The following is a 23,561-nucleotide window of genomic DNA, read 5'->3' as shown; positions in this document are numbered from 1 at the left end:
TAATACCATACATCTACAGCCATCTGATCTTTGACAAACCTGACAAAAACAAGAAATGGGGAAAGGATTCCCTATTTAATAAATGGTGCTGGGAAAACTGGCTAGCCATAAGTAGAAAGCTAAAACTGGATCCTTTCCTTACTCCTTATATGAAAATTAATTCAAGATGGATTAGAGACTTAAATGTTAGACCTGAAACCATAAAAACCCTAGAAGAAAACCTAGGTAATACCATTCAGGACACAGGCATGGGCAAGGACTTCATGTCTAAAACACCAAAAGCAACGGCAACAAAAGCAAAAATTGACAAATGGGATCTAACTAAACTAAAGAGCTTCTGCACAGCAAAAGAAACTACCATCAGAGTGAACAGACAACCTACAGAATGGGAGAAAATTTTTGCAATCTACTCATCTGACAAAGGGCTAATATCCAGAACCTACAAAGAACTCAAACAAATTTACAAGAAAAAAACAAACAACCCCATCAAAAAGTGGGCAAAGGATATGAACAGACATTTCTCAAAAGAAGACATTCATACAGCCAACAGACACATGAAAAAATGCTCATCATCACTCGCCATCAGATAAATGCAAATCAAAACCACAATGAGATACCATCTCACACCAGTTAGAATGGCAATCATTAAAAAGTCAGGAAACAACAGGTGTTGGAGTGGATGTGGAGAAATAGAAACACTTTTACACTGTTGGTGGGATTGTAAACTAGTTCAACCATTGTGGAAAACAGTGTGGTGATTCCTCAAGGATCTAGAACTAGAAATTCCATTTGACCTAGCCATCCCATTACTGGGTATATATCCAAAGGATTATAAATCATGCTGTTATAAAGACACATGCACACGTATGTTTATTGTGGCACTATTCACAACAGCAAAGACTTGGAATCAACCCAGATGTCCATCAGTGACAGACTGGATTAAGAAAATACGGCACATATACACCATGGAATACTACGCAGCCATAAAAAAGGATGAGTTCGTGTCCTTTGTAGGGACATGGATGCAGCTGGAAACCATCATTCTCAGCAAACTATCACAAGAACAGAAAACCAAACACCGCATATTCTCACTCATAGGTGGGAATTGAACAACGAGATCACTTGGACACAGGAAAGGGAACGTCACACACCAGGGCCTATTGTGGAGGGGGGACGGGGGAGGGATAGCATTAGGAGATATACCTAGTGTAGGTGACGAGTTAATGGGTGCAGCACACCCACATGGCACATGTATACATATGTAAGAAACCTGCATATTGTGCACATGTACCCTAGAACTTAAAGTATAGTAATAACAATAATAATAAATAGTACTAGTGTAAAAAGACTCTAAAGCCAAATGCTTCAGAATCACAGTTTTATGAAAAAGTGTGTTTATCAAATATTCACAAAGAAATGACTGATTACTTTCCTCATCTTTACATAGTAAAGGTACCACACACAAAAACAGACACACACAGGCACACACGATGAAACACACACACAAACACACATAGTTCACTACTCAGAGTTACTGATTTTCTTAGGATTCTCAAAGTGACAACACTGGAAATGAGGTAATTAATGTGGAAATACAAGTGTTATATCAATAAAAGAAGCGATCTCCGAAGTAAACCATGGAATTGAATCAAGCTTTGAAGAACTAAAAAAAATTAGATTTTCAAAATTCACCTTCTTGAATCCTTAAGAAATACAGAAGTTCAAAATAGAAAACATTACAGTTTTGGGATACAAAGCTAGAAAAACCTGAGATTAAGGTTACATTAAAAAAAAAAAACTATTGAAAATTACTGTTCTTGTAATATCAGGTTTTCGAACATAAATACCAGTATTGGCATTACTTAGATCAAATCTTTTCATCAAAGTTGAAAAAAATTAAGCATTGGAGATAAAAAGACTATCAAACTGTTCAATGTTGAAATATTCATATTTCCATAGTTAAATTGAAAAATTTACCTGTTCTCAATGTTTGTTCATTCTTCCATTTGAAGGCTTTATTTGGAACAGAGTTTTGCATTTTAGTGGCAGGCTAAATGGGTTTGGAAGCAAAATGATTATTAAAGAATGTATACTTCACAAAATACCTAGTTAATAAGTCATTAAAAATGAAATTATAAAACCAAATACCTTGAAGGCAGATGGCTTCTCAGGAGGCTCTTAAAAGCAAAAGAGATTTATCATCAATCATAAGTAAATATGACAAAACCAACCACAAATGAATGCAGTGATAGTATCTAACTGAGTTCTCTTGGTTGACTTTGAGAATGAATACTTTAGATTTGGAAAGTTTGTTTGGGACACACACATGACAGGAATACACTGAAGAAAATATAAATAAAGGTTTCACAGATCATGCAGTTAAGACTTCAAAAGTGAGATTGTGTTTCACGTGTAAAAAGGGTTGATATGAGAAAATAAATGTCAAAGCTGAACATGGAATGCTACACCATGTACTAAATGAAACACATTAGAATCATTTATATTATTCCATTCATCATGTTATTTAATATGGCCTATCTTTGGAAAGGTATATAGTTATGATGAGAGTTCAGCTGAATGTAGAATTGACATCTCGTCAGTGAAGTATTATGAACTGATCAGTTTGGATATATACTCAGATCATAATACTAAATAGAAATATTCGTTGTTTTCCATAATCATGTGGTGTAAGCATAAGCCTACATTTCTGTATCCTCTAGTTTATTCATCTGAATGCTTCTTGATCCACTCATGCAAGAAGATGTGTAAAACTCATCGTGGAAATAATCTATACTAAGCTTTCAATATTGACATATTTATATAAAAATTAACCACATTAGATGTATTAAACATAAATAACTTTTTATATTGTAAGTCACCACAATATTTATTTTAAAAAGCAATCTTATTATTCAAGTATAAATTCAGTATTTTTTTAGTTCCTACAATTCGTCTGATTTGGTGTATCGTTGGTCTATAATAAATTTTTGTGGAATGGCAATTTGACCAAAACAACTCACTTTCTTAAAAATAAAGCCAGTGTTCTTAATTTCAAATATATCTCATTTGAATAGCTAACATCAACAAAATATATATTTGTCATGACTGATTGTAACAGAGAAACCTAATGAGTCACTGTGGTTACCACAATTCTAGCAAGCCTCCTGCTTCCAGTAGTCTCTGGAGTGTCCACAATTTACTTTCTGAAGTACAAATAATCTAAATGCATCTGAAGTGAGTTCACTCAACTTTCCTTCTCAGAGTCTTCTCAGGGTCTTCTCAGAAAGAAATTACCTTCTTTCTTGTTTGTACCCTGTTACCTGCCTCAAAATGCCTCTACTAAAAAATAAAAATAAAAAATAAAAAAAACTCTAACTCCGTAAAATTGATTCTTTCCATCCAACACTACTTCAAATTTATTTTTTCATCACTTCCTTTCTCCTTGTTTAGTGAGAGTATCTTAAATTTATAATTTCTGTTTCTTTGTCTTTTTCTTCTTCTTCTATCTCTGATTCCATGACTAATCTGTGTCACTGGAAAATGACATTGTTTTTCAGCATAAAAGCCACTTAAGAAGCCCCTGTTGCTTCCCTTCACCCTAAAACACTACAGAGAGTCCCCTGAAATATTTGAAATGTTGAAAAGCTGAACCTACAAATTTCAAATTACAAATGTATATTTGTTACTGGGAATATTTTTCTCACTAAATTACCACTTCTATTATTTTGGTACAAAAAAAAGAACTGTCATTACTTGTTTGATCTTGTGGAGCTCGTTCAATAATGCCAATATCATGTTTTTGTTGTCCAGTTACTGTCTTTGTTGCTCCCTCCTATTGCAAACAAAAAACAGAAAGCAACAACAACAACAATAAAAACTTCAGAAAAAAATTGTATGTATTAACTCAGTCACTCACTCAATTTGTCAGTAAGACAAACAACAACAACAACAAATATACACATTGTATTTATCAAATCATAGGCACTATTCTGGGAAAAGCAGAAAATATCCATGGAAGATAGATTCTGGCCTATATGCAAGATATGGTAGAGATATGTGAAAACAAATAAGAACAGAAAAGTATAATTCACCAGTTTTACAATTTAAGTCATTAAAATACATAAGGGCAAAAAGGAGAGAAAAATCAGTTTTACCTGAAAAGCATAGAAAATGCTGCCATAATGGGACCATGTTTGGAAAGACAGACGAAGTGCAGAGTCAGGATACAAAGACTCTTGGTGCAATACCATGTGCAAAATAATAAGGCATGAAACAACATGGCAACCGAGGGATGCCAAAGTTATGTGGTAAAACTGGAACACAGTCAGAGGAAATGAGTTGAAGAGATAAAATGGGGCCAAACCATATACGGTATGTGTCACACTAGAATGTGAAATTACCCCTTCATGTAACGGGTATTCACTCAATATGCAGATGAGTTGCATCATTACAAATATAGTTTAGAAACGTGACCCTTCCAGTGGTGTAAAGATGAACATGGGGAGATGGGGCAAAAGTAGAAAGGAGTACTTCAAAATTGTAGGTAGAGAGTTAATTATGGTAATAAGATATGGAAAATTATAAGAAGGTAGATAATACAAAATTTGGTGTGTGACTGGATTGGTGACCTGGAGGAGGGTTGAAGTGCAGGATGTGGGGGATGGTTGAAGTGCTGGTTGAAGTGCTTGAGTATTTCATGGCTACTTCCTAGGTGTTACTTACTAGTATGGGGAAACTAGATGACAGAGTAAATTACAAAGAGTCAGAAAAGAATCAGGAAAAAAATAAAAATGATGTTTTCAGTTTGAGACCTATAAGATTTCAGGCATCTAAGGGGCTTGGAAGAAAGATCTGGATAAATACATTTGGAGTATGAGTAGATTACCTACTTGAGGAAAATTACAAAGTGATAAGAAAATAAATATAAAATAGACTAAATGGGTAGAATTAAAACAAATCTACGCAAACTGCTGAAATTTTGAAAATGAAATCAAAGGGAGAGAGAAAAACATGGTTTTAAGTTTCTCATTTATATATTTCCAAATTTATTTCAAGAATATAATTGTATTTATATAGATAAATATTTATTTCTGAAATATTATTGTAATATGTATCTTTGAATTGAATGAAAACATTTAATTTTAAAACAAGATTCTGCAAAATGACCTTTATAAAAACCTTGCAAATTTTTAATTGTACAAGAGAAATGCTTACCTATAGAATTATGAGGCATTTTTAAGTACTACTATAAAGTGAGATAGAAATGTGAAACCCTGTTTTAAAATTCACATGCTTTTCTTATATTCCTGTAAACAAGATAATACTAGCTCTAATTGCCTATTTACACCATATAAGATGGCAGTTTAAAATTGGAGAAAATATCTCATATAAAGAAAATTAAGCAATAATTATTCAAGTTGAAGATTTCATAGTTTTTACATATATCTATGATTGTCAAGCAGGATTCAGTATTCACAGGAGAAGTGAAGAAAGAAACTAAAAAATTCAAGTCGACAGGATTCCTGAGTTTTAGAAATAAACAATATATATGTGCAAGGTGTAATAGTTATGAAGACTAAAGTTAATAAGGCTTCCTGGAAAGAATACAAAATATCCCCATTGCAAGAGATAGTTTTAAGAGTTTTTAAAAAGTATTCTTCCAATAATAAGTTTGTTTACTCTGTTATCAATCTTCCCATACATATGCTTCTATGATAATAGGTACTTTACTTGAAAAAAAAATCACAAATATTGATTACATTCAGTTGATGTGTGCATATAATACCATTACATACAGATATTATGAGCAAAAGATGTCAGAATATTCCTAGAGATTAATAATTTCTACATTTATTTCGTTGAGAGTTTTGTAGCTTAAAAGTGATTTTTCTCTTTTAAGATATACAGATTAAGAACCTGTTCATATGATCAGAAAATTTAATTTTAATAGCAAACTTAAATAAAATGCTTATTTATTTATACTCTATTATCAAAAATATTCAAAACAGCTACCAAGGTTATATCAGAGAGTAAGATAAATTAGTTAAATAACCTAAGAATATGTCAAACATTAAGTTAGAAATCTTAATCCAGAAACCAAAGAGTCAAAAATTAAAAATTCACAATAAAGTTGACAAGACCTAAAACATAATTCACTTTACATTCTACATTAATATAAATATGACTAGATTATACATAAAACATAAAGTTACTAAAAGAAGTGAGAATTAAATTTTTGTTCCTTCTTTATAATTTTTTTGTTGACACACTGTAAATGTACATGTTTTGGGGATACATATTATCACTTATTACGTTCATATAGTCAAGTCAGAATAATTGAGATATTAATCATCTTAAGTATTTATCTTTCCTTTATGCTAGAAACATTCAAATTATTCTCTACTAGGTATTTTAAAGAGTACAACAAATTGCTCTTACCTATAATCATCCTTATATTTTCTTTCAGCTTTTTATTAAAATCAACTGCAAGTCACTCAGAAACACCTGAGCCATATTTTATTACCTTGCTATGCTTTCTTAATTTGTATTTTAAATAATTTGTGTCATATCTTTTATCCTAGAGAGTTCCTCCTCCCATTTAAACCACTATTTTTGCTGTGTTTTTTTATAATAATCTGTGTCATCTTGACTCATTGAGTCTCTATGTTTATCTTACCCTTCTTCAATGAATTATTTCATTTCACCCCCTTCATGTAATTTATTATTAAACAAATACGGTGATATCCATTAGAATATTATTATTATTACTATTATTATTGAGACGGAGTCTCGTTCTGTCGCCCAGGCTGGAGAGCAGTGGCGCGATCTCGACTCACTGCAAGCTCCGCCGCTAGGTTCACGCCATTCTCCTGCCTCAGCCTCCTGAGTAACTGGGACTACAGGTGGCTGCCACTATGCCAGGCTAATTTTTTGTATTTTTAGTAGAGACAGGGTTTCACCTTGTTAGCCAGGATGGTCTCAATCTCCTGACCTCGTGATCCTCAGCTTCGGGCTCCCAAATTGCTGGGATTACAGGCGGGAGCCACCACGCCCGGCCGTTAGATTACTTTTTTAACTAAAATAACCTAGGGCAAAAATTTGCTCTCACATAATTTATAGTATTGTTGAAATAATTAAAATTTAAAAAGTTAAATTACATGTTATATTTTGAAATATCTCTTCCCAATTTACAGTTGTATTAATTACCTCTTGTGTGGAAAAATGTGAAAGTTTAGTTTTTAATAGTACCTTATTTAACTGGGTTTGCATTGAAATAGTATAGGTTGTTTCTATTCTGTGTGGCAAAAAGCTAAGTATAAATAATTGTATAAATTCTGCTTCTTCTAAGAAACAGAGAAAAAAAGAATAAATCTTGGGGGGGGTCATGACTGATTAATGAAAATCATACATAGCAACTAAATAGAAACCTGTAAATAAATATGCTGACAATTGAGACAGCAATGCCCTAAAAAGCAGACACTAAAGAAATGTATTCTGTGAGTAAAAAAGTCTGCAGTAAATCATTTTGAAAAGGTGAAGGAAGAGGGAGAAACAAACAAGGGCCATGACCAGTCAATCAAGTATGAGCTTCATTCATGAAAGAAAATGAAAAACAACTATAAGACATGTGATGAAACACATAAAGTAGACTTTTGTTCCTAATATATTCCCATAATGCTGATCGGTATTTACACTACAATTAGTTATTTGTTAATACCTGGGTAATAAAGATTTTAATTTTAGTATTACATAATAAGACGTTCAATTAGTTAAACATGGTCTTCAGCCAATACCTAAAAGCAAGAACATTGTTACTACAGAGAGAGAAAAAATTTAAGAAGAAACGTTTCTAAACTTTTCACCTGAAGAAAGTATTGGTAACCAGAATTTTAGAGTAATGTATTCCTTAAAAAGATACGTTTAATAGAACATGAGTTTTGGACAGGCGCAGTGGCTCATGCTGTAATCCCAGCACTTTGGGAGGCCAAGGCCAGCGCATCACAAGGTCAAGAGATTGAGATCATCCTGGCCAACATGCTGAAACCCTGTCTCTACTAAAATTACAAAAAGTAACTGTGTGTGGTGTACACGCCTGTAGTCCCAGCTACGCAGGCAGCTGAGGCAGAAGAACTGCTTGAACCCGGAAGGCAGAGAATGTAGTGAGCCGAGATCACACCACTGCACTCCAGCCTGCATGACAGAGGGAGACCCTGTCTCAAAAAAAAAAAAAAAAAGAACATGAGTTGAGACTAAAATATATTAAAATTTTTTAAATCTAAACTCCACTGGAGAATACTAGAAAATATAGTGTAAACTTCTTTCCTATTTACTATGTATCTCTGATTGTCTTCTTATCTGAGACATATTTTCTCAAGATAACTCACATGAATTTATGCATTGTAAATATTAAAAGAAAATATAAATTTAAGCCAGATTTTAGAAATGCCTTAGATTTAATTATAAGATATATTATGCATATTATCTTACTTGTAACATTCCATTACATAAAAATTCATTTGTCTGCTCATTTATTCACATTGAAAACCTCTTAAAATGCTTTATATATGCCAGACTGTATTCTGGGTACACTAGGATGCACACAAGTGTTTTCTAACCTGCAGTATCTCATAGTGATGTAAGAGCTTCAAAATGATTATTTAAATAACTAAACACAAAATCTTCTGAAATTTAAAATTTTCAAATGAGATCAAAGATCTTTGAACCATATATTTAAAAACTGCAATTTAAAAATTCCGAAATTAAAATCTTACCATAGGCTTATTAAGAGTCTCTGCTTCCAAAATTGTTATTTACTTGGGGTAAAACCTGCATTCTTCATTTAGATGAAGAGTTTAAAGTCTACTTTTAATGAAATAACTTAGAAAACACACTGGCATGCCTTAATAATACAGACTCTGAGAAAGAGAATTTACATTTCTAAATTTCTACCATTATTTTTTAAATTAGAGATAAGGTCTCGCTATGTTGCCCACACTGGTCTCAAACTCTTGGGCTCAAGCAATCCTCCTGCATCAGCCTCCTTGGTAGTTGGAACTACAGGCATGCACCAGCATGCCCAAATAAATTTTCACAATTTCTAATATTATTTTGGTGTAATTAAAGAACAAGAGAAACCGAGAAAAAACTCTCTCCTAAAAACTACGTGATATCAAAATAATAAGTGCCAAATAAAAAACCTATATGCTATGTGGCACAGTTTCAGAACTGAACAGTATCAGAGAGATTCTGTGATTACAATAATAAGTAACTGGATCCATTAAGATAAATTTAAGCATGAGTTTTGTTTTAAGTTACAATAGAATAATTTTAAAAGTCACAGTAAGTATACTTATGCAAATAAACCTTTACCAAATTTTATATATTCTCTATTGTGGAAAAGTTTTTTCTAGTATAATGTTCCTGTTTCTCCAGCCCATTCTGTATTTTGGCCTCACACCCTCAAAGTATTTACCAATGATTTGTTATTTACTGAAGTTAAAAAAAAAACAACTGTTTATATCAACAACTCATATTTCTATAAAATGTTTTTATCTGACCAACTTTATATTACCAACATGAAATAATGATACTTACACCACTGCTAACCATGAAAAGTAAATACTATACAGAACTAGATTCCAACTGAGAAAATCAACTTCACAAGAGACCATTTTACCTTGGTAGCAAGATTAAAGTCTTCCTCAACTTTTGTAGACTGTGAATTTTCAATAGTCGGTTTGCCACAAAGACTTTAGAGAAAAAAGATACAACAGAAATGAGCAAATTCTTATATTTAAAAAGAAAATCTGCTAGTTCATATCTTGCTTCTCACTCTAAAAAATGAAAACAAAAAACAAAATCTGGGGAAAGATCAGTCCTCTGTATATTATATCATGTTTCTTGGTAGAATTAAAATATGCCCTCTGTTTTTAAAAATGATTTTAGTTACCTATTTTTATTTTTGACTCTACCTCCCCAACCTAGAACATACAATAAAGACTGACTCTTAGTTCCATAAGAAATAGCGACAGCCAATATAATTGGCATACCCTGAGTATCATTCGTCCTCCCAAACTGTTCTCAATGATGAACTGGAAATCTACTTAATGGCTGACATAACTTTTGATATCTAAACTGGAACAAACTTGATAATGTAAAATAAGGAAGAAAGATACAGCTACCTTGTCCCTTTTCCATTATCTATCTCTGATTCAAAGACTAATCAGTGTCACTGGGAAATGACATTCTTTGTTTTTCAGCATAAAACCACTTAAGAAGGCCCTGTTGCTTCCCTTCACCCTAAAACACTAGAGAGAGTCCCCTGAAATATTTGAAATGCTGAAAAGCTGAACCTACAAATTGCAAATTGCAAATGTGTATTTGTTACTGGAAATATTTTTCTCACAAAAAATTGAAACATTAAAAATAATAAAATCTAACTACTTATTTTATACTTGTCCTTCCTTGTTCAGGTCTACATAAACTAGCAAAGCCTTAAAAATCTTCATAGGTACTTATACCCAAGGAGAGAGTCTACTAGAAAAACTGAGTCCTGATAGTTGGATTTCTCTAAGTACTATACATACACAGAGAGAAAGATCTGGAAGTGGGAGCCACTGTATATAGTGAAAGTTTCTCCCACTTCCAGATCTTTCTTCTGCGGGGCTTCATGGCAGTCTCCAACCTTTAAACATTCAGCTTATCAAAGCACAGACTACTGAAAAGATAAACTCAATGACCAACCAAGAAGCTCTGTATTTACCTGTTCCTGGAAAACAACTAAATGGAGTCTTAGTCATTCACCTCTAGCATAAGCATGTTACCAAAAACCCAACTATATTATATGCCAGTCAGTCTTACCCCTGCTTTATATGTACATGGGTAGGACATCAGAGGCTTGGAAAAAGAGTCAAAGGGGAGGGGGCATCTGCCTTGGGCCACAGATATATCTAACTCAGCAAACTTTAATCCCCTAGCACTCAAGGGGCTCTAAGCCACTCCTGTGAGATTTGCGGTGAAAGAACAGAATAGGACATTTCTATCTGATTATGGAGACTTTTCCCAGTGGCTCTTTTTTGTTTTTCCATTTTTCATTAAAAAGCTTGAAGTTTGTCCATTCCTCCAATTAAACAAGCAAAAAAGCAGCGACCTATTCAGGATTTCTTTTCAACATTGTTTTAGTATGCCCTTCTAGATAACTCCCAAAGTCTTCTGTGTTTTTGTTCCTCTAATTTATCTTCATCAAACTTGACATAAGGTCCAACATTCTGATCTCTTTGGTAAAACCCTTACTCCTACCAATCCTGGGACTGTTTCTCTTCAAACCTGGCCTTTCCCTGATAATTTCATTCTTATCTACTTCCACTGGGTTCTCCAGCTAATTCCATTCTTATTGTTTCCCATTTGTTTAATTGGACCCATTCCCTCTTCCTATTATTCAAACACTCACGTACATGATGATATAAAAACAAGAGTAATGGGCTTTGAAATGAGTGTAAATATTACTTCTGCTACCTCCTATATTTAAATAAGTCACTTTGAGTTTCAGACTCTCCATCTGAACAACTATTTTTGCAGGATATTAAATACAAGTTGAAATATGAAAGTATTTTGATTAGTCTCCAAGAGTCTTTAAAATCCTAAAATTCCACGTGCCTTTAATTTTACCTATAGAAAAATGGGGCTGGCAGAAAGGAATAAAATAATAGAAGAAAAGAACACCAAGGAAAGCAAAGAAGAAAGTAATTAGGAAAAGATTATAGAAAAGTTATGGAAGAAGAAAAAAAGACTCTAGAAAAAAAAGGAAGAGTTCATGCAACTAGGCAGGGTACTGCTTTGAAGAAAAACTAAACTGGGAAGTCAGTAAATAGAGAAATCTTAAGAAATAGCCTCTAAATATGATTAACATATCTATATCTATTCTCCACTAAAATAATTCATCTACAAGATTTACCTGGTATTGCTTATGAAACAAAAGCCTATGTCTTGTCGCCACAGCTAAATAAGATCTGCTCTAAAAACTTTGATGATAATAAAGGTACTGATATAACACTTTAACTGTTAAACATGTTAGGACAAAGTCTTCTATTAACCAGTGTTCTAAGAGAAAACTCTAAAAAGAGTTAATATAGGCCGGGCGCAGTGGCTCAAGCCTGTAATCCCAGCACTTTGGAAGGCCGAGACGGGCGGATCACGAGGTCAGGAGATCGAGACCATCCTGGCTAACACGGTGAAACCCCGTCTCTACTAAAAAATACAAAAACCTAGCCAGGCGAGGTGGCGGGCGCCTGTAGTCCCAGCTACTCCGGAGACTGAGGCAGGAGAATGGCGTAAACCCGGGAGGCGGAGCTTGCAGTGAGCTGAGATCCGGCCACTGCACTCCAGCCTGGGCGACAGAGTGAGACTCCATCTCAAAAAAAAAAAAAAAAAAAAAGAGTTAATATGTAACAAAAGGTAACTTTGTGAATTGATCCCATCTGGACGTGTACCTTGATCTTAATGATGCAGAGGTCTCCATCAGTCTACGCCAAGAGGGAAGAGAAGGGATATGGGAGCAAGATAGACAGATGTTCAAACTCAAGGGTCAGCTACTTTTTAGCTATGAAATCATAGGCGAATTAATCAACCTTTCTGAACCGCATTTGCCTGATTAATACAAAGTAGGTGATAGTAGCACAGATGCTTTGCAAAGCTGTGTGATGACTATGTGAGATAATAAATATTAAGCACATAATATGTTGTCTAGCCCGGAGTAGAATACTCAGGAGATAGTGATTTTTTTTCTCTATATTTTCTGAGTTAGCATAAAAGTTTTAAAAAAAACTGCAAAGTCTTACCTGATTTTAGGCTCTACAGAACTCATATCCACTATTAAAGAAAAAAAAGTAAAATACATTAAATTAACAAATATAAATAGAAAACACAGAATATTAAAAACCTAAGAGGGCATGATGGCACATGCCTTTAATCCCAGCTACTTGGGAAGGTGAGGCAGGAGGATCACCTGAGGAGTCCAGGAGTCTGAAAGCAGCCTGGGAGACATTGCGAGACTTCAACTTAAAAGAATCGTGCACATTTTAGTGTATGATCTAGATCTTGTTTAAAAAAGCATAATACTCCAACACTTTGTTACAAAGACTCAGATGATCTGATATAAAGGATTCCTTTGGGACCACACATTGAGCTATGGTAAAATTATTAAGTATACTATTTTTAGGAAATTAATGCATTAAGAATGCTTTTTCCCCTCCTTTGTAGTTCTCAAATGCAAGGAAAAATAGAATTTATCACAATTTGATCTCTACAAATGAACTACAGTGTACAATAAACATAATCCAAAGAGAATCCTACAAGACTCCCAGAAAATTGTATTATTAGCAGAATTAGTATAAGTGGACAGTGTCAACCTCAGAAAGTGTAATTTCTAGAAAAATGAACTAGGAGCAGTTAGAAAAGAGTACACAGTAGTCTCTCTTTATCTGCTCTATGTGTAGAAACACACACAACATGATTTACCTCTGCTCTCACACCACAATCATCAAAACAGAAGACTTCTGTGACCAAATTTGTGGAGGATTTTCTCCACCAACAAATAACCAACCAATTCTGTAACAGAAACCAGCAAGTTGTCCTCTATTTAATTCCAACACTATCTAGAAATAGTGTCAGATCCCACAGGCTGAGGGCTCAGTCTCACAAGACTACCCTCCCACATCAGTTGCAAATCTGGGTTTCTGAAGCATCTAACCATCTGGTTTCAAGGTGGGGTTCTCACAACTCCCTCTTTGGGTTTGACATGCTAGAGTTTCCCAAAGACTAAGGGAAACACATTTACCAGTTTATTATAAAGGGTATCACAAAGGAGACACATGAAGAGATGCATAGAGCGAGTTATAGGAAAGGGGAATGGAGCTTCCATGCCCTCCCAGGGCACATCAGTCTCCAAACACTTCCATATGTTCAGCTATCTGGAAGGTCTCTGTTCCCAGTCATTCTGGATTCTAAAGAAAGCTTTATTATATAGGCATGAATGAAAAAAATCTGTGGCCATTGGTAATTGACCTAACCTTCACCTCCTAGGAGGTTGAGGGGTGGGGCTGAAAGTCCTAACACATCATGTCTTGTTCTTTCTTGTGACCATCTCCTATCCTGAAGCTACCTAGAGACTGCCAGCCATCACTCAATTGTTAGCATACAAAGACATCTTTGGAGATTCTAAACATTTTATGAGTTGTATGCCAGAAAACAATGTTGAAGACCAAACATATGTTTCACAATATAATAGACATGGTTTTGATTTCTGTGATTTCAGTTACTCATGGTCAACCATAGTCCAAAAATATTAAATGGGGAATTCCAGAAATATGCAAGTCATAAGTTCTAAATAATGTGTCATTCTAAGGAGTATGATGAAATATTAAGACATCCTGTTTCATCTCACCCAGGTCATGAATCATTCCTTTGTGTATGCTATTTGCCCATTAGTCATCAAAATGATCTGTTCCTGAATCCCAACCATCAACATTATCATGGCTCAATGACCCACCGTCAAATGAAGCAGATGATCTACCTTCTGATATGTCGTCAGATAGCCAGAAATTAATAATAATCTAACACCACATGACAACTCATACCTCATTCACCTGACTTCATCTCATCATATAGGCATTATGTCATCTCACAGTCATCACACGAAAAAGAAGGGTGAGTACAAGATAAGACATTTTGAGAGACCATTTTCACCTAACTTTGATTACAATGTATTGTTATTGTTTTATTTTATCATGAGTTATTGTTAATATCTTACTGTGCCAAATTTATAAATTAAACTATCATAAATATGCATATATTAAAAAAACATGTATATATAGGGTTTCATACTATCCACAGTTTCAGACATTCACCGGGTGTCTTAGAAAATACCTCACATGGATAAGGGTGAATTACTATACTTATTTGTGTGTGTGTGTTTATGTTTGTGTGAGAGACAGACACAACACAGATCTCCACTCTCCACAAGAAGCAGATAAAAAAGACAACACTTTTCCTCACACTTTACCCTTAGGTTTTGACAACCTCTAGAAAAATATTGGAATGTGTATTTAGCAGTCTAGACAATTTTCCAGACCCTGGCTATGTTGGCTGCTTTAATTACAAAAAGTTAGGTGGGATCTTGGGAGATTTTTTTATTGGACACCAGAAATATCAACCATATCAACAGTATACTTAAAAACTAGTTCAACCATTATGGAAAACAGTATGGCGATTCCTCAAGGATCTAGAACTAGATGTACCATATGACCCAGCCATCCCATTACTGGGTATATACCCAAAGGATTATAAATCATGCTGTTATAAAGACACATGCACACGTATGTTTATTGCAGCACTATTCACAATAGCAAAGACTTGGAATCAACCCAAATGTCCATCAGTGACAGACTGGATTAAGAAAATGTGGCACATATACACCATGGAATACTAAGCAGCCATAAAAAAGGATGAGTTTGTGTCCTTTGTAGGGACACGGATGCAGCTGGAAACCATTATTCGTAGCAAAGTATCACAAGAACAGAAAACCAAACACCGCATGTTCTCACTCATAGGTGGGAACTGAACAATGAGATCACTTGGACTCGGGAAGGGGAACATCACACACCAGGGCCTATCATGGAGAGCGGGGAGGGGAGAGGGATTGCATTGGGAGTTACACCTGATGTAAATGACGAGTTGATAGGTGCTGACGAGTTGATGGGTGCAGCACAGCAACATGGCACAAGTATACATATGTAACAAACCTGCACGTATGCACATGTACCCTAGAACTTAGAGTATAATAATAATAAAAAATAAATTTTAAAAAAAACTCTAAAATAATTCTTTTGAACAGATTACCACTGAAGAATTTGTAAGTTAAATTCAATTGACTTTTCAGTAAACTTACTGCTTGAAATTCTCACATTTAAAAGTAATTTGCAACATCACTTTCTCTGACTCCTCTCATACTTTTCTTTAGCCACTGCTCAATCTCCTTGACCAAGTCTTTTGACTCTGTGAAATGTTGATACTCCCAAGGTTTTGTCAATGACTTTCTTCTTATTCTACATCTTCTGCATCATGGATAAGTTCATTGAAATCTATGGCTTTGCCTAATAATTATAATAAAATTATTCTAAGCCTACATCTCCAACCAGAGTTCTATCTCCAGCTAGAAATACCTATAATCCAATTACCTACTGAAAGTATCACACATGAGTGTTTCATTAAACTCATCATGTAAAGAAAACTGTTGGTCTGTCCCATGACTGTTTGCACTTCTCTACTGACCTGACAATTTTCTTTCTTTCTCTTTTTTTGAGATGGAGTCTTGCTCTGTTGCCCAGGCTGGAGTGCACTGGTGAGATCTCAGCGCACTGCACTCTCCATCTCCTGGGTTTATGCCATTCTCCTGCCTCAGCCTCCCAAGTAGCTGAAACAACAGGCGTCCGCCACGACACCCAGCTAATTTTTTGTATTTTTAGTAGAGATGGAGTTTCACTGCGTTAGCCAGGATGGTCTCGATCTCCTGACCTCGTGATCTGCCCACCTTGGCCTCCCAAAGTGCTGGGATCACAGGCCTGAGCCACCGCGCCCAGCCCTGACTTGACAATTTTCTACTCCTTCCCCATGAGCATTGTAAATGCTTATTCACAATCTGTAAACTTATGACCTGAGATTTTCTCTGTCCCATAGCTTTTTAAACTCAATAATAACAAAACTGTATTAACTGTATCTCTTTTCTGCCTTTGCTTTATCTTTCCAGTGCCACTGGAAATGCAAACTTATTATTTTATATTTATATTTCCTACTTAGACATGGCCCCTTATCTGATGGCTTTCACAGTGAAAAAGAAACCCTACCAATTACTATTGTTATTTTTTAAGTTTAAAAATATTTAGCAAAACAAATCAAAATAAAATAATGGCAAAGAAAGACCTACAGGTTTAAATATGTAAATTGAGCTTTAACCTGGATGGGTCAAACTTTCATCATAGATTGATACTAGGCCACAGATTGGTGACCAAAAAAAAAAAAAAAAAAGACTATAGCATGAACTACTACAAAAGCTTACTTTGTTTTTAAATCCTTGTATGTAATTATCTTCTATATGAAGGACCAGCAAACTATATGCCACCGACCAAATTCGGCTTACCAAATGGTATTTTATACAATGTTTTATTGGAGTACAATCATGCCTATTTGCTCACACATTATGTATGACTGCTTTCACCCTACAATGCAGAGTTCAATAGCTGTAATAGAGACCACCTGGCCTAACATACTTAGTTTCTTTTTTTTTTTTTTTCAGATGGAGTGCTGCTCTGTCACCCAGGCTGCAGTGCAGCGGTGCGATCTCAGCTCACTGCAGCCTCCGCCTCCTTGGTTCAAGCGATTCTCCTGCCTCAGCCTCCCAAGTAGCTGGGATTACAGGCACGTGCCACCACACCTGGCTTTTTTTTTTTTTTTTTTTTTTTTTTTAGTAGAGATGGGGTTTCACCATATTAGCCAGGCTGCTCTCGAACTCATAACGTCATGATTCACCTGCCTCAGCCTCCCAAACTGCTGGGATTACAGGCATGAGCCACCACACTTGGTGGTCTAACATATTTCCTATCTGGCACTTTACAGGAAAAGTTTGCCAATCTCTGCGTTATACCATGACCAAAATGCCCTGATACTCAGATCTAATCTTGTGACTCCCCTGCTCAAACTTTTCCAATGAATCCCTGCAGAAAACATTGCTGGCTTCCTATGCATAGTCATTATTTATTCTTTATTGCTGTAGAAACACAAGTTTATTTAGATATTCGTTATTCCATTACCCCATTCCATCTCAAAAAGAGAAACTATTATTCTAAACTAATCACAGTAATTACATTTGCTTTCCTAGTGACTGGCTTAGAAATGGCATATGGTATAATCCAGCCAACAAAAAGGTTACAGGAAGATTACTGCAAGTTTCCAAGTTTTCTCCCTATTTAAAAGAAACATGTGAACAAAAGCAGCCCTTCTAGCCTTTAAATATTGTCTTGAGAGAGCATGATGATTGGAGCTGTTGTTAATTAGCCTACCAAAAGTGGGATCCTGGCTGGGCACGGTAGCTTACACCTGAATTCCCAGCACTTTTGGAGGCCAAGGAGGGGATATCTATGAGGTCAGGAGTTCGAGTTTGGCCAATATAGTGAAACCCTGTCTCTACTAAAAATACAAAAAATTAGCCAGGTATGGTGGTGGGCGCCTGCAATGCCAGCTACTTGGGAGGCTGAGGCAGGAGAATTGCATGAACCCAGGAGACAGAGGTTGCAGTGAGCCGAGATCGCTCGCGCCATTGCACTCCAGCCCAGGCAACAGTGTGAGACTCCATCTCAAAATCAATCAATCAATCAATCAGTCAATCAATAAAAATGGGATCCTATGATGTCCCTGAACCACCAAAAGAACTTTAGTTCCTATGGTTTTAGCCATTGTTAGTTAATTCATCTAGTATTTACAATCAGAAGTATTGTGAGAATTTTTCCAGGGCCTACAGAATAAGATCTACTTATTTCTATACTATCAAAAAATTGTTGCCTAAGTTTGCCTTATTTACATATTCAAGTCATTCCCAACAACTCCCATATCACGCTTTTTTCACTAGGGAACCTGAAGTGACAATAAACCCTATAAAGTTAACTAAAGCATCTTACCATTTGTACTCGCTTTTATAGATGTTTCTTTTGTAGGACATGTGATCATCTTAGATGCTCCTTTTTCCAAATCTTCAGTTTTATTAGGTGTTACTCCTGCCACGCATTCAGTCTTTACAGATGTTTCTTTTTCCTCCCATGTGATCTTCCTAGGTCTTTCTTTTGCTGGCCCATCAGATTTCTCAGACGTTTCTTTTGTAGGCCTCATAATTTTCCTAGGTGTTTCTTCTGAGGACTGTTCAAACTTTCCAGATGTCGCTTTCCCCAGACATTGAATTTTGTCAGATGTTCCCTCCACCAAGGGTGCAGCCTCATCAGGTGGTCTTTCCACCAAGCTTTCAGCCATGTCAGGAGTTCTTTCCGCCAAGGGTGCAGCCTCATCAGTTGTTCCTGCAGGTGTTCCTTCTGCCAAACATGCAATCTGGTTAAATTTTCTTTCTGCTAAATATCATCCTCCTGACTCTTCACCTGGCAAACTTCTACTCATTCTGTATGCTTTCCTTAAATATTACCAAACTTTTCTCTCTCTTTTTTTTTTTTTTTTTTTTTTGATGGAATCTTGCTCTGTTACCCAGGCTAGAGTGCAGTGGCGCGATCTCAGCTCAATGCAATTCAAACAATTCTCCCACCTCAAGTGACCCTCTTACCTCAGCCTCCCAAGTAGCTGGGATTACAGGCACAGGCCACATCACCCGGCTAATTTTTCATATTTAGTAGAGATGGGTTTCACCATGTTAGTCAGGCTGGTCTCAAACTCCTGAGTTCAAGCAAACCATCTGCCTTGGCCTCCCAAAGTGCTAGGATTACAGGAGTGAGCCACTGTGACTGGACACTACTAAATTTTTTAAAGCTTTAATTCTTCACCTTGGATATAAAATGTCTGACACATGCTGAATATGGTAATGACATGACATAATAAGTAATAATTATAAGCTCTCAAAGGGGTTCTGGCACAGAGTAAGCACTAAAGTAATAAATAATAAAAAAGATGACAATAACAGGAAAAAATGCTTAGTACCTTAATAAAGAAGCAAATAAAAAATGACAATGATAATAACAAGGAAGATGCTTAGTACCTTAAAGATACCTGACAGTTATTTGTTAAGTGGACAAGTGGATAAACGGGGCGGGGGGGGGGGGGGAAAGCATTTTTAGGGAAATTCTGTTGGAAAAATACAGAAATTCAGTAGGCACAGCTCTACTGTATTATGAGCACTGTAAAGACCCAAACTATGTGTAGTCCATCTTTGTCTCCTGAAGCTTGCCAAATCTAACTTATAGAGGTCCTTTGATAAATACGTAATAAATTAAAGATGTGCTCATACAGTTCATATTGTAAAATGCATTGTGTCACATTTAGATATCACAGTAGCATTTTCATTATTGTGAAAAGTTTTTGTATTTTTTTATAACTTTTTGAGTTTAGTGTTATTTGAATATTTATAATGATAATATTTTGGCTATTAGAAACAGAGTAACTTCTTGTAACAAAACTGCTATTAACACACTAATTATCCAGCAGATAGAACAACATACCTTGTTCTAATGAAGTAAATATATCTTATTTGGTTTCAACTTAGAGGAAACGAAGTTAATAATAGTGAGACCTTGTTGGTACAAGACTATGTAACATCCTGCACTTCTCAATAAAGAATTGCTTTTCCGACTTCTGCACTCCGTAGGTGTCGTTGAAAGATAATCTCCTATTAGTACTGATGTACCCTGGCTAAGTTTTGCAATTCTTGTTGACATTTGTTTATGGTGCCAGAAAAGTATTATTAAATTCCAAATTCTAAAGATAGTTACTTTTTTAGCGACACAAGTCACTATGTCACACAGTTGATCCTCGAATAAGGGTTTTCACTCTAGGAGCCCACTAATAGATTTTTCTTTTCCTTTGCCACTGCAAGATAGCAAGACAAATCTCTCCTCTGCCTTCTCCTTATCAGACTACTCAATGTGAAGGCAATAAGAATGAAGACTTTCATGTATACTAATTCACTTCCACTTAATAAATAGTGAATATATTTTTTCCTCCTTCTAGCAGTTTCTTTCCTCCAGTTCACTTTATTGTAAGAATACAGTATACAGTGCATATAAAATAGAAACTATGTGTTAATTGACTGTTTATGCTTTCAATAAGGCTCCAGGTCAAGAGTGGACTATTAGCAAAGTTTTGGTGGAGTCATAAGAAACAGACTTTCATATGAAGCAGATTTTCAGCTGCGTGGAGGATCAGCCCCTAACTCTTATATTGCTCAAGATTCAACTGTAATTAATTCTCATTTACTAAATGCAAACCATTTATTGTAAAAATTAAATAGAGCCCAGAAGTTCAATACCAGCCTGAGGGCAACATAAGCAGACCCTGTCTCTACAGTAAATAAATAAATAAATAAATAAAACCATGTTTCTTCATAGGTTATTGTAGGAGTTCATCAGGTTGGTGGGAAACATTTTAAGATGACATTATAGGACATAGACACAAATCTTCTTGGACGGCCGGAAGGTTTTGTAAAAGTCTCAAGATAGGGTTATAACTGAAAGCAGTCTAATCTTTACCTTGAGTAAATAGCTTAAAGTGGGTACAAAGGAAAGTAGAGTAGTTTATCTAAATAGCTTGTTTACTCATGCGTTTTTTTGTTTGTTTGTTTTGTTTTTGTTTTTTTGAGACCGAGTCTCACTCTGTCGTCCAGGCTGGAGTGCAGTGGCGCGATCTCAGCTCACTGCAAGCTCCGCCTCCCGGGTCCACGCCATTCTCCTGCCTCAGCTCTGGAGTAGCTGGGACTACAGGCGCCCGCCACAGAGCCTGGCTCATTTTTTGTACTTTTAGTAAAGACGGGGTTTCACCATATTAGCCAGGATGGTCTTGATCATCTGACCTCGTGATCCGCCCGCTTCGGCCTCCCAAAGTGCTGGGATTACAGGCGTGAGCCACCGCGCCCGGCCACTCATGCAGCTTTAAGACTCCCCTTTGATCACCCACCAGCAGGATGGCTCTCCCGGGGTGGGGCGACCAGATTAATTACCCACAGGTATGCTGACTCAAAGCCTTTGTCATTAAAACTTTGCCCACAGGGCCAGCTTGCCAGGGTTGTGGCTGCTGACTCTTTACAGCAACTACCTTGGTGTCTGTAATTGGCTGAGAACCCTTGCTGCTCTTTCACTGAATATCGGTGTCTGGATATGCGTCTCATCTGTCACGCAGTCGGGGTCTGCAGGATAGACTCCCGCAGGTTATAATATTCAAATGTTACAGTTTTCTGTTATTAATTCCTACTTTTCGTTATTAGATGTTCGATTCTTTGTGGCTTGTAATTCAGGGCATGTAAACTAATTATAATTTGTAATAAAATTTATTTATAAATATATTAATTCATTAAATTGGATAACCTGATCATCCCCTATTACTGAGCTCATCAATCACACACTGGGTTATACATTTTATAACAAGTTTAAGTTGTTATGACAATTGAGGAATCATGCAATATACAAAATTGTGTTATATATACAAAAGTATTATATAGGATTTTAGGGACCATAATTAAACATTTTTTCAGATAACATTTTTTGAGATTATAAACTACCTACAACTAAATTCTTAACTAACTCTGAATAATAAACTAAAAAATTAAATCAAAGCTATATATACATATATGTACATACCCACATATACCCACATATATGTATATATGTAAACACATGCTATTTACACATTGCTTTTTGAATTGCTTTTTCGTGATCAACACTTCCATAATCTTATGGTAGCACCACCAAGAGTAGCTTACTATCCGAAGTCTTACCTGGATTGGTATTTTGAGGATTTTTAGATAATTTTCGTATATGTTTCACAAGTTGTTGATGAATGCTACATATAAAAATGTAATAAATAAAATTACTATTTTAATGCTGATATAAAAAACATTTACTAAATTTATTAAGTTCTTAGAGCATTTCAGACAATATCAGAGCTAACATCAGAACATTACTTATTCCATAGACTTTAAGTTTGTAAGTTCTATGAACTTATTAGGCTTCTAATTAAAGAAGAAATAAAGCAAGATGAAATATTCATGAATTGAGGGCTGTATAACTCAGTAAATTTAACTAGAGTTAGCTTGGCTTAATAGAAAATATCCCTAACTCAGAAAAAGTCCTAGCGCAGTTACCAACAGGTATTTTTCTTGAACAAGTTGCTTCTCTTAGGCTCAATGTCTTCTAAAAATGAGGATTTTAGAGCCTTATTTCACTAGGTTATCACAAAGATTTAACAATAAAACACTTTTAAAATGCTCAAAGAAATAATGAAGCAATGAAATAATTTATTCTTGAACCTTATTGCTGAAGCTATTTTAAAATTCCCAATAAAACACCATGTGTTGGCCTGGTGCAGTGGCTCATGCCTGTGATGCAATCACTTTGGGTTGCTGAGACAGGAGGATTGCTTGAGCCCAGAAGTTCAAGACCAGCCTGGGCAACCCAGGGAGACTCTGTCTCTACAAAAAATAAATTTAATTTTTTTTTAAAAAAGTGTTTATTCATAGGTTATAATGTTCAAATGTTGCAGTTTTCTGTTATTAATTCCTGCTTTTGGTTATTAGATGTTCCATTCCTTGTGGCTTGTAATTCAGGCATCTAAGCTATTTTATAATTTGTAATGAAATTTATTTATAAATATATTAATTCATTAAATTGGATAACCTGATTATCCTCTATTACTGAGCTCATCAGTCACACCAAAGGCAGAAAACTAACAGATGTCAGCATCTGGCTTGGACTACTACTACTCTTTATCTACCTCCTTTAACCTGAATGAACAAATCTTTGTTAGAATGA

At 35.4% G+C, this 23,561-nt stretch overlaps 1 protein-coding gene across 1 annotated transcript in view; it reads right to left on the bottom strand.

Moving 5' to 3' along the window:
- LOC112631021 (ankyrin repeat domain-containing protein 30A-like) overlaps positions 1-23,561 on the bottom strand; it is a 206,045-nt gene that overhangs the window by 172,154 nt on the left and 10,330 nt on the right. Inside the window, 7 exon segments of the mRNA XM_025395528.1 lie at positions 1,978-2,050; positions 2,149-2,177; positions 3,754-3,832; positions 9,677-9,749; positions 12,837-12,867; positions 18,726-19,130; positions 22,529-22,593. Of these exon segments, the coding sequence (XP_025251313.1) occupies positions 1,978-2,050; positions 2,149-2,177; positions 3,754-3,832; positions 9,677-9,749; positions 12,837-12,867; positions 18,726-19,130; positions 22,529-22,593 (755 nt within the window).

This window comes from Theropithecus gelada, chromosome 9 (assembly GCF_003255815.1).
Source record: "Theropithecus gelada isolate Dixy chromosome 9, Tgel_1.0, whole genome shotgun sequence".
Taxonomy (NCBI): Eukaryota; Metazoa; Chordata; class Mammalia; order Primates; family Cercopithecidae; genus Theropithecus; species Theropithecus gelada.
The sequence above is the reverse complement of the archived record's forward strand: the minus strand, read 5'-3'. Positions and strand labels throughout refer to the sequence as shown.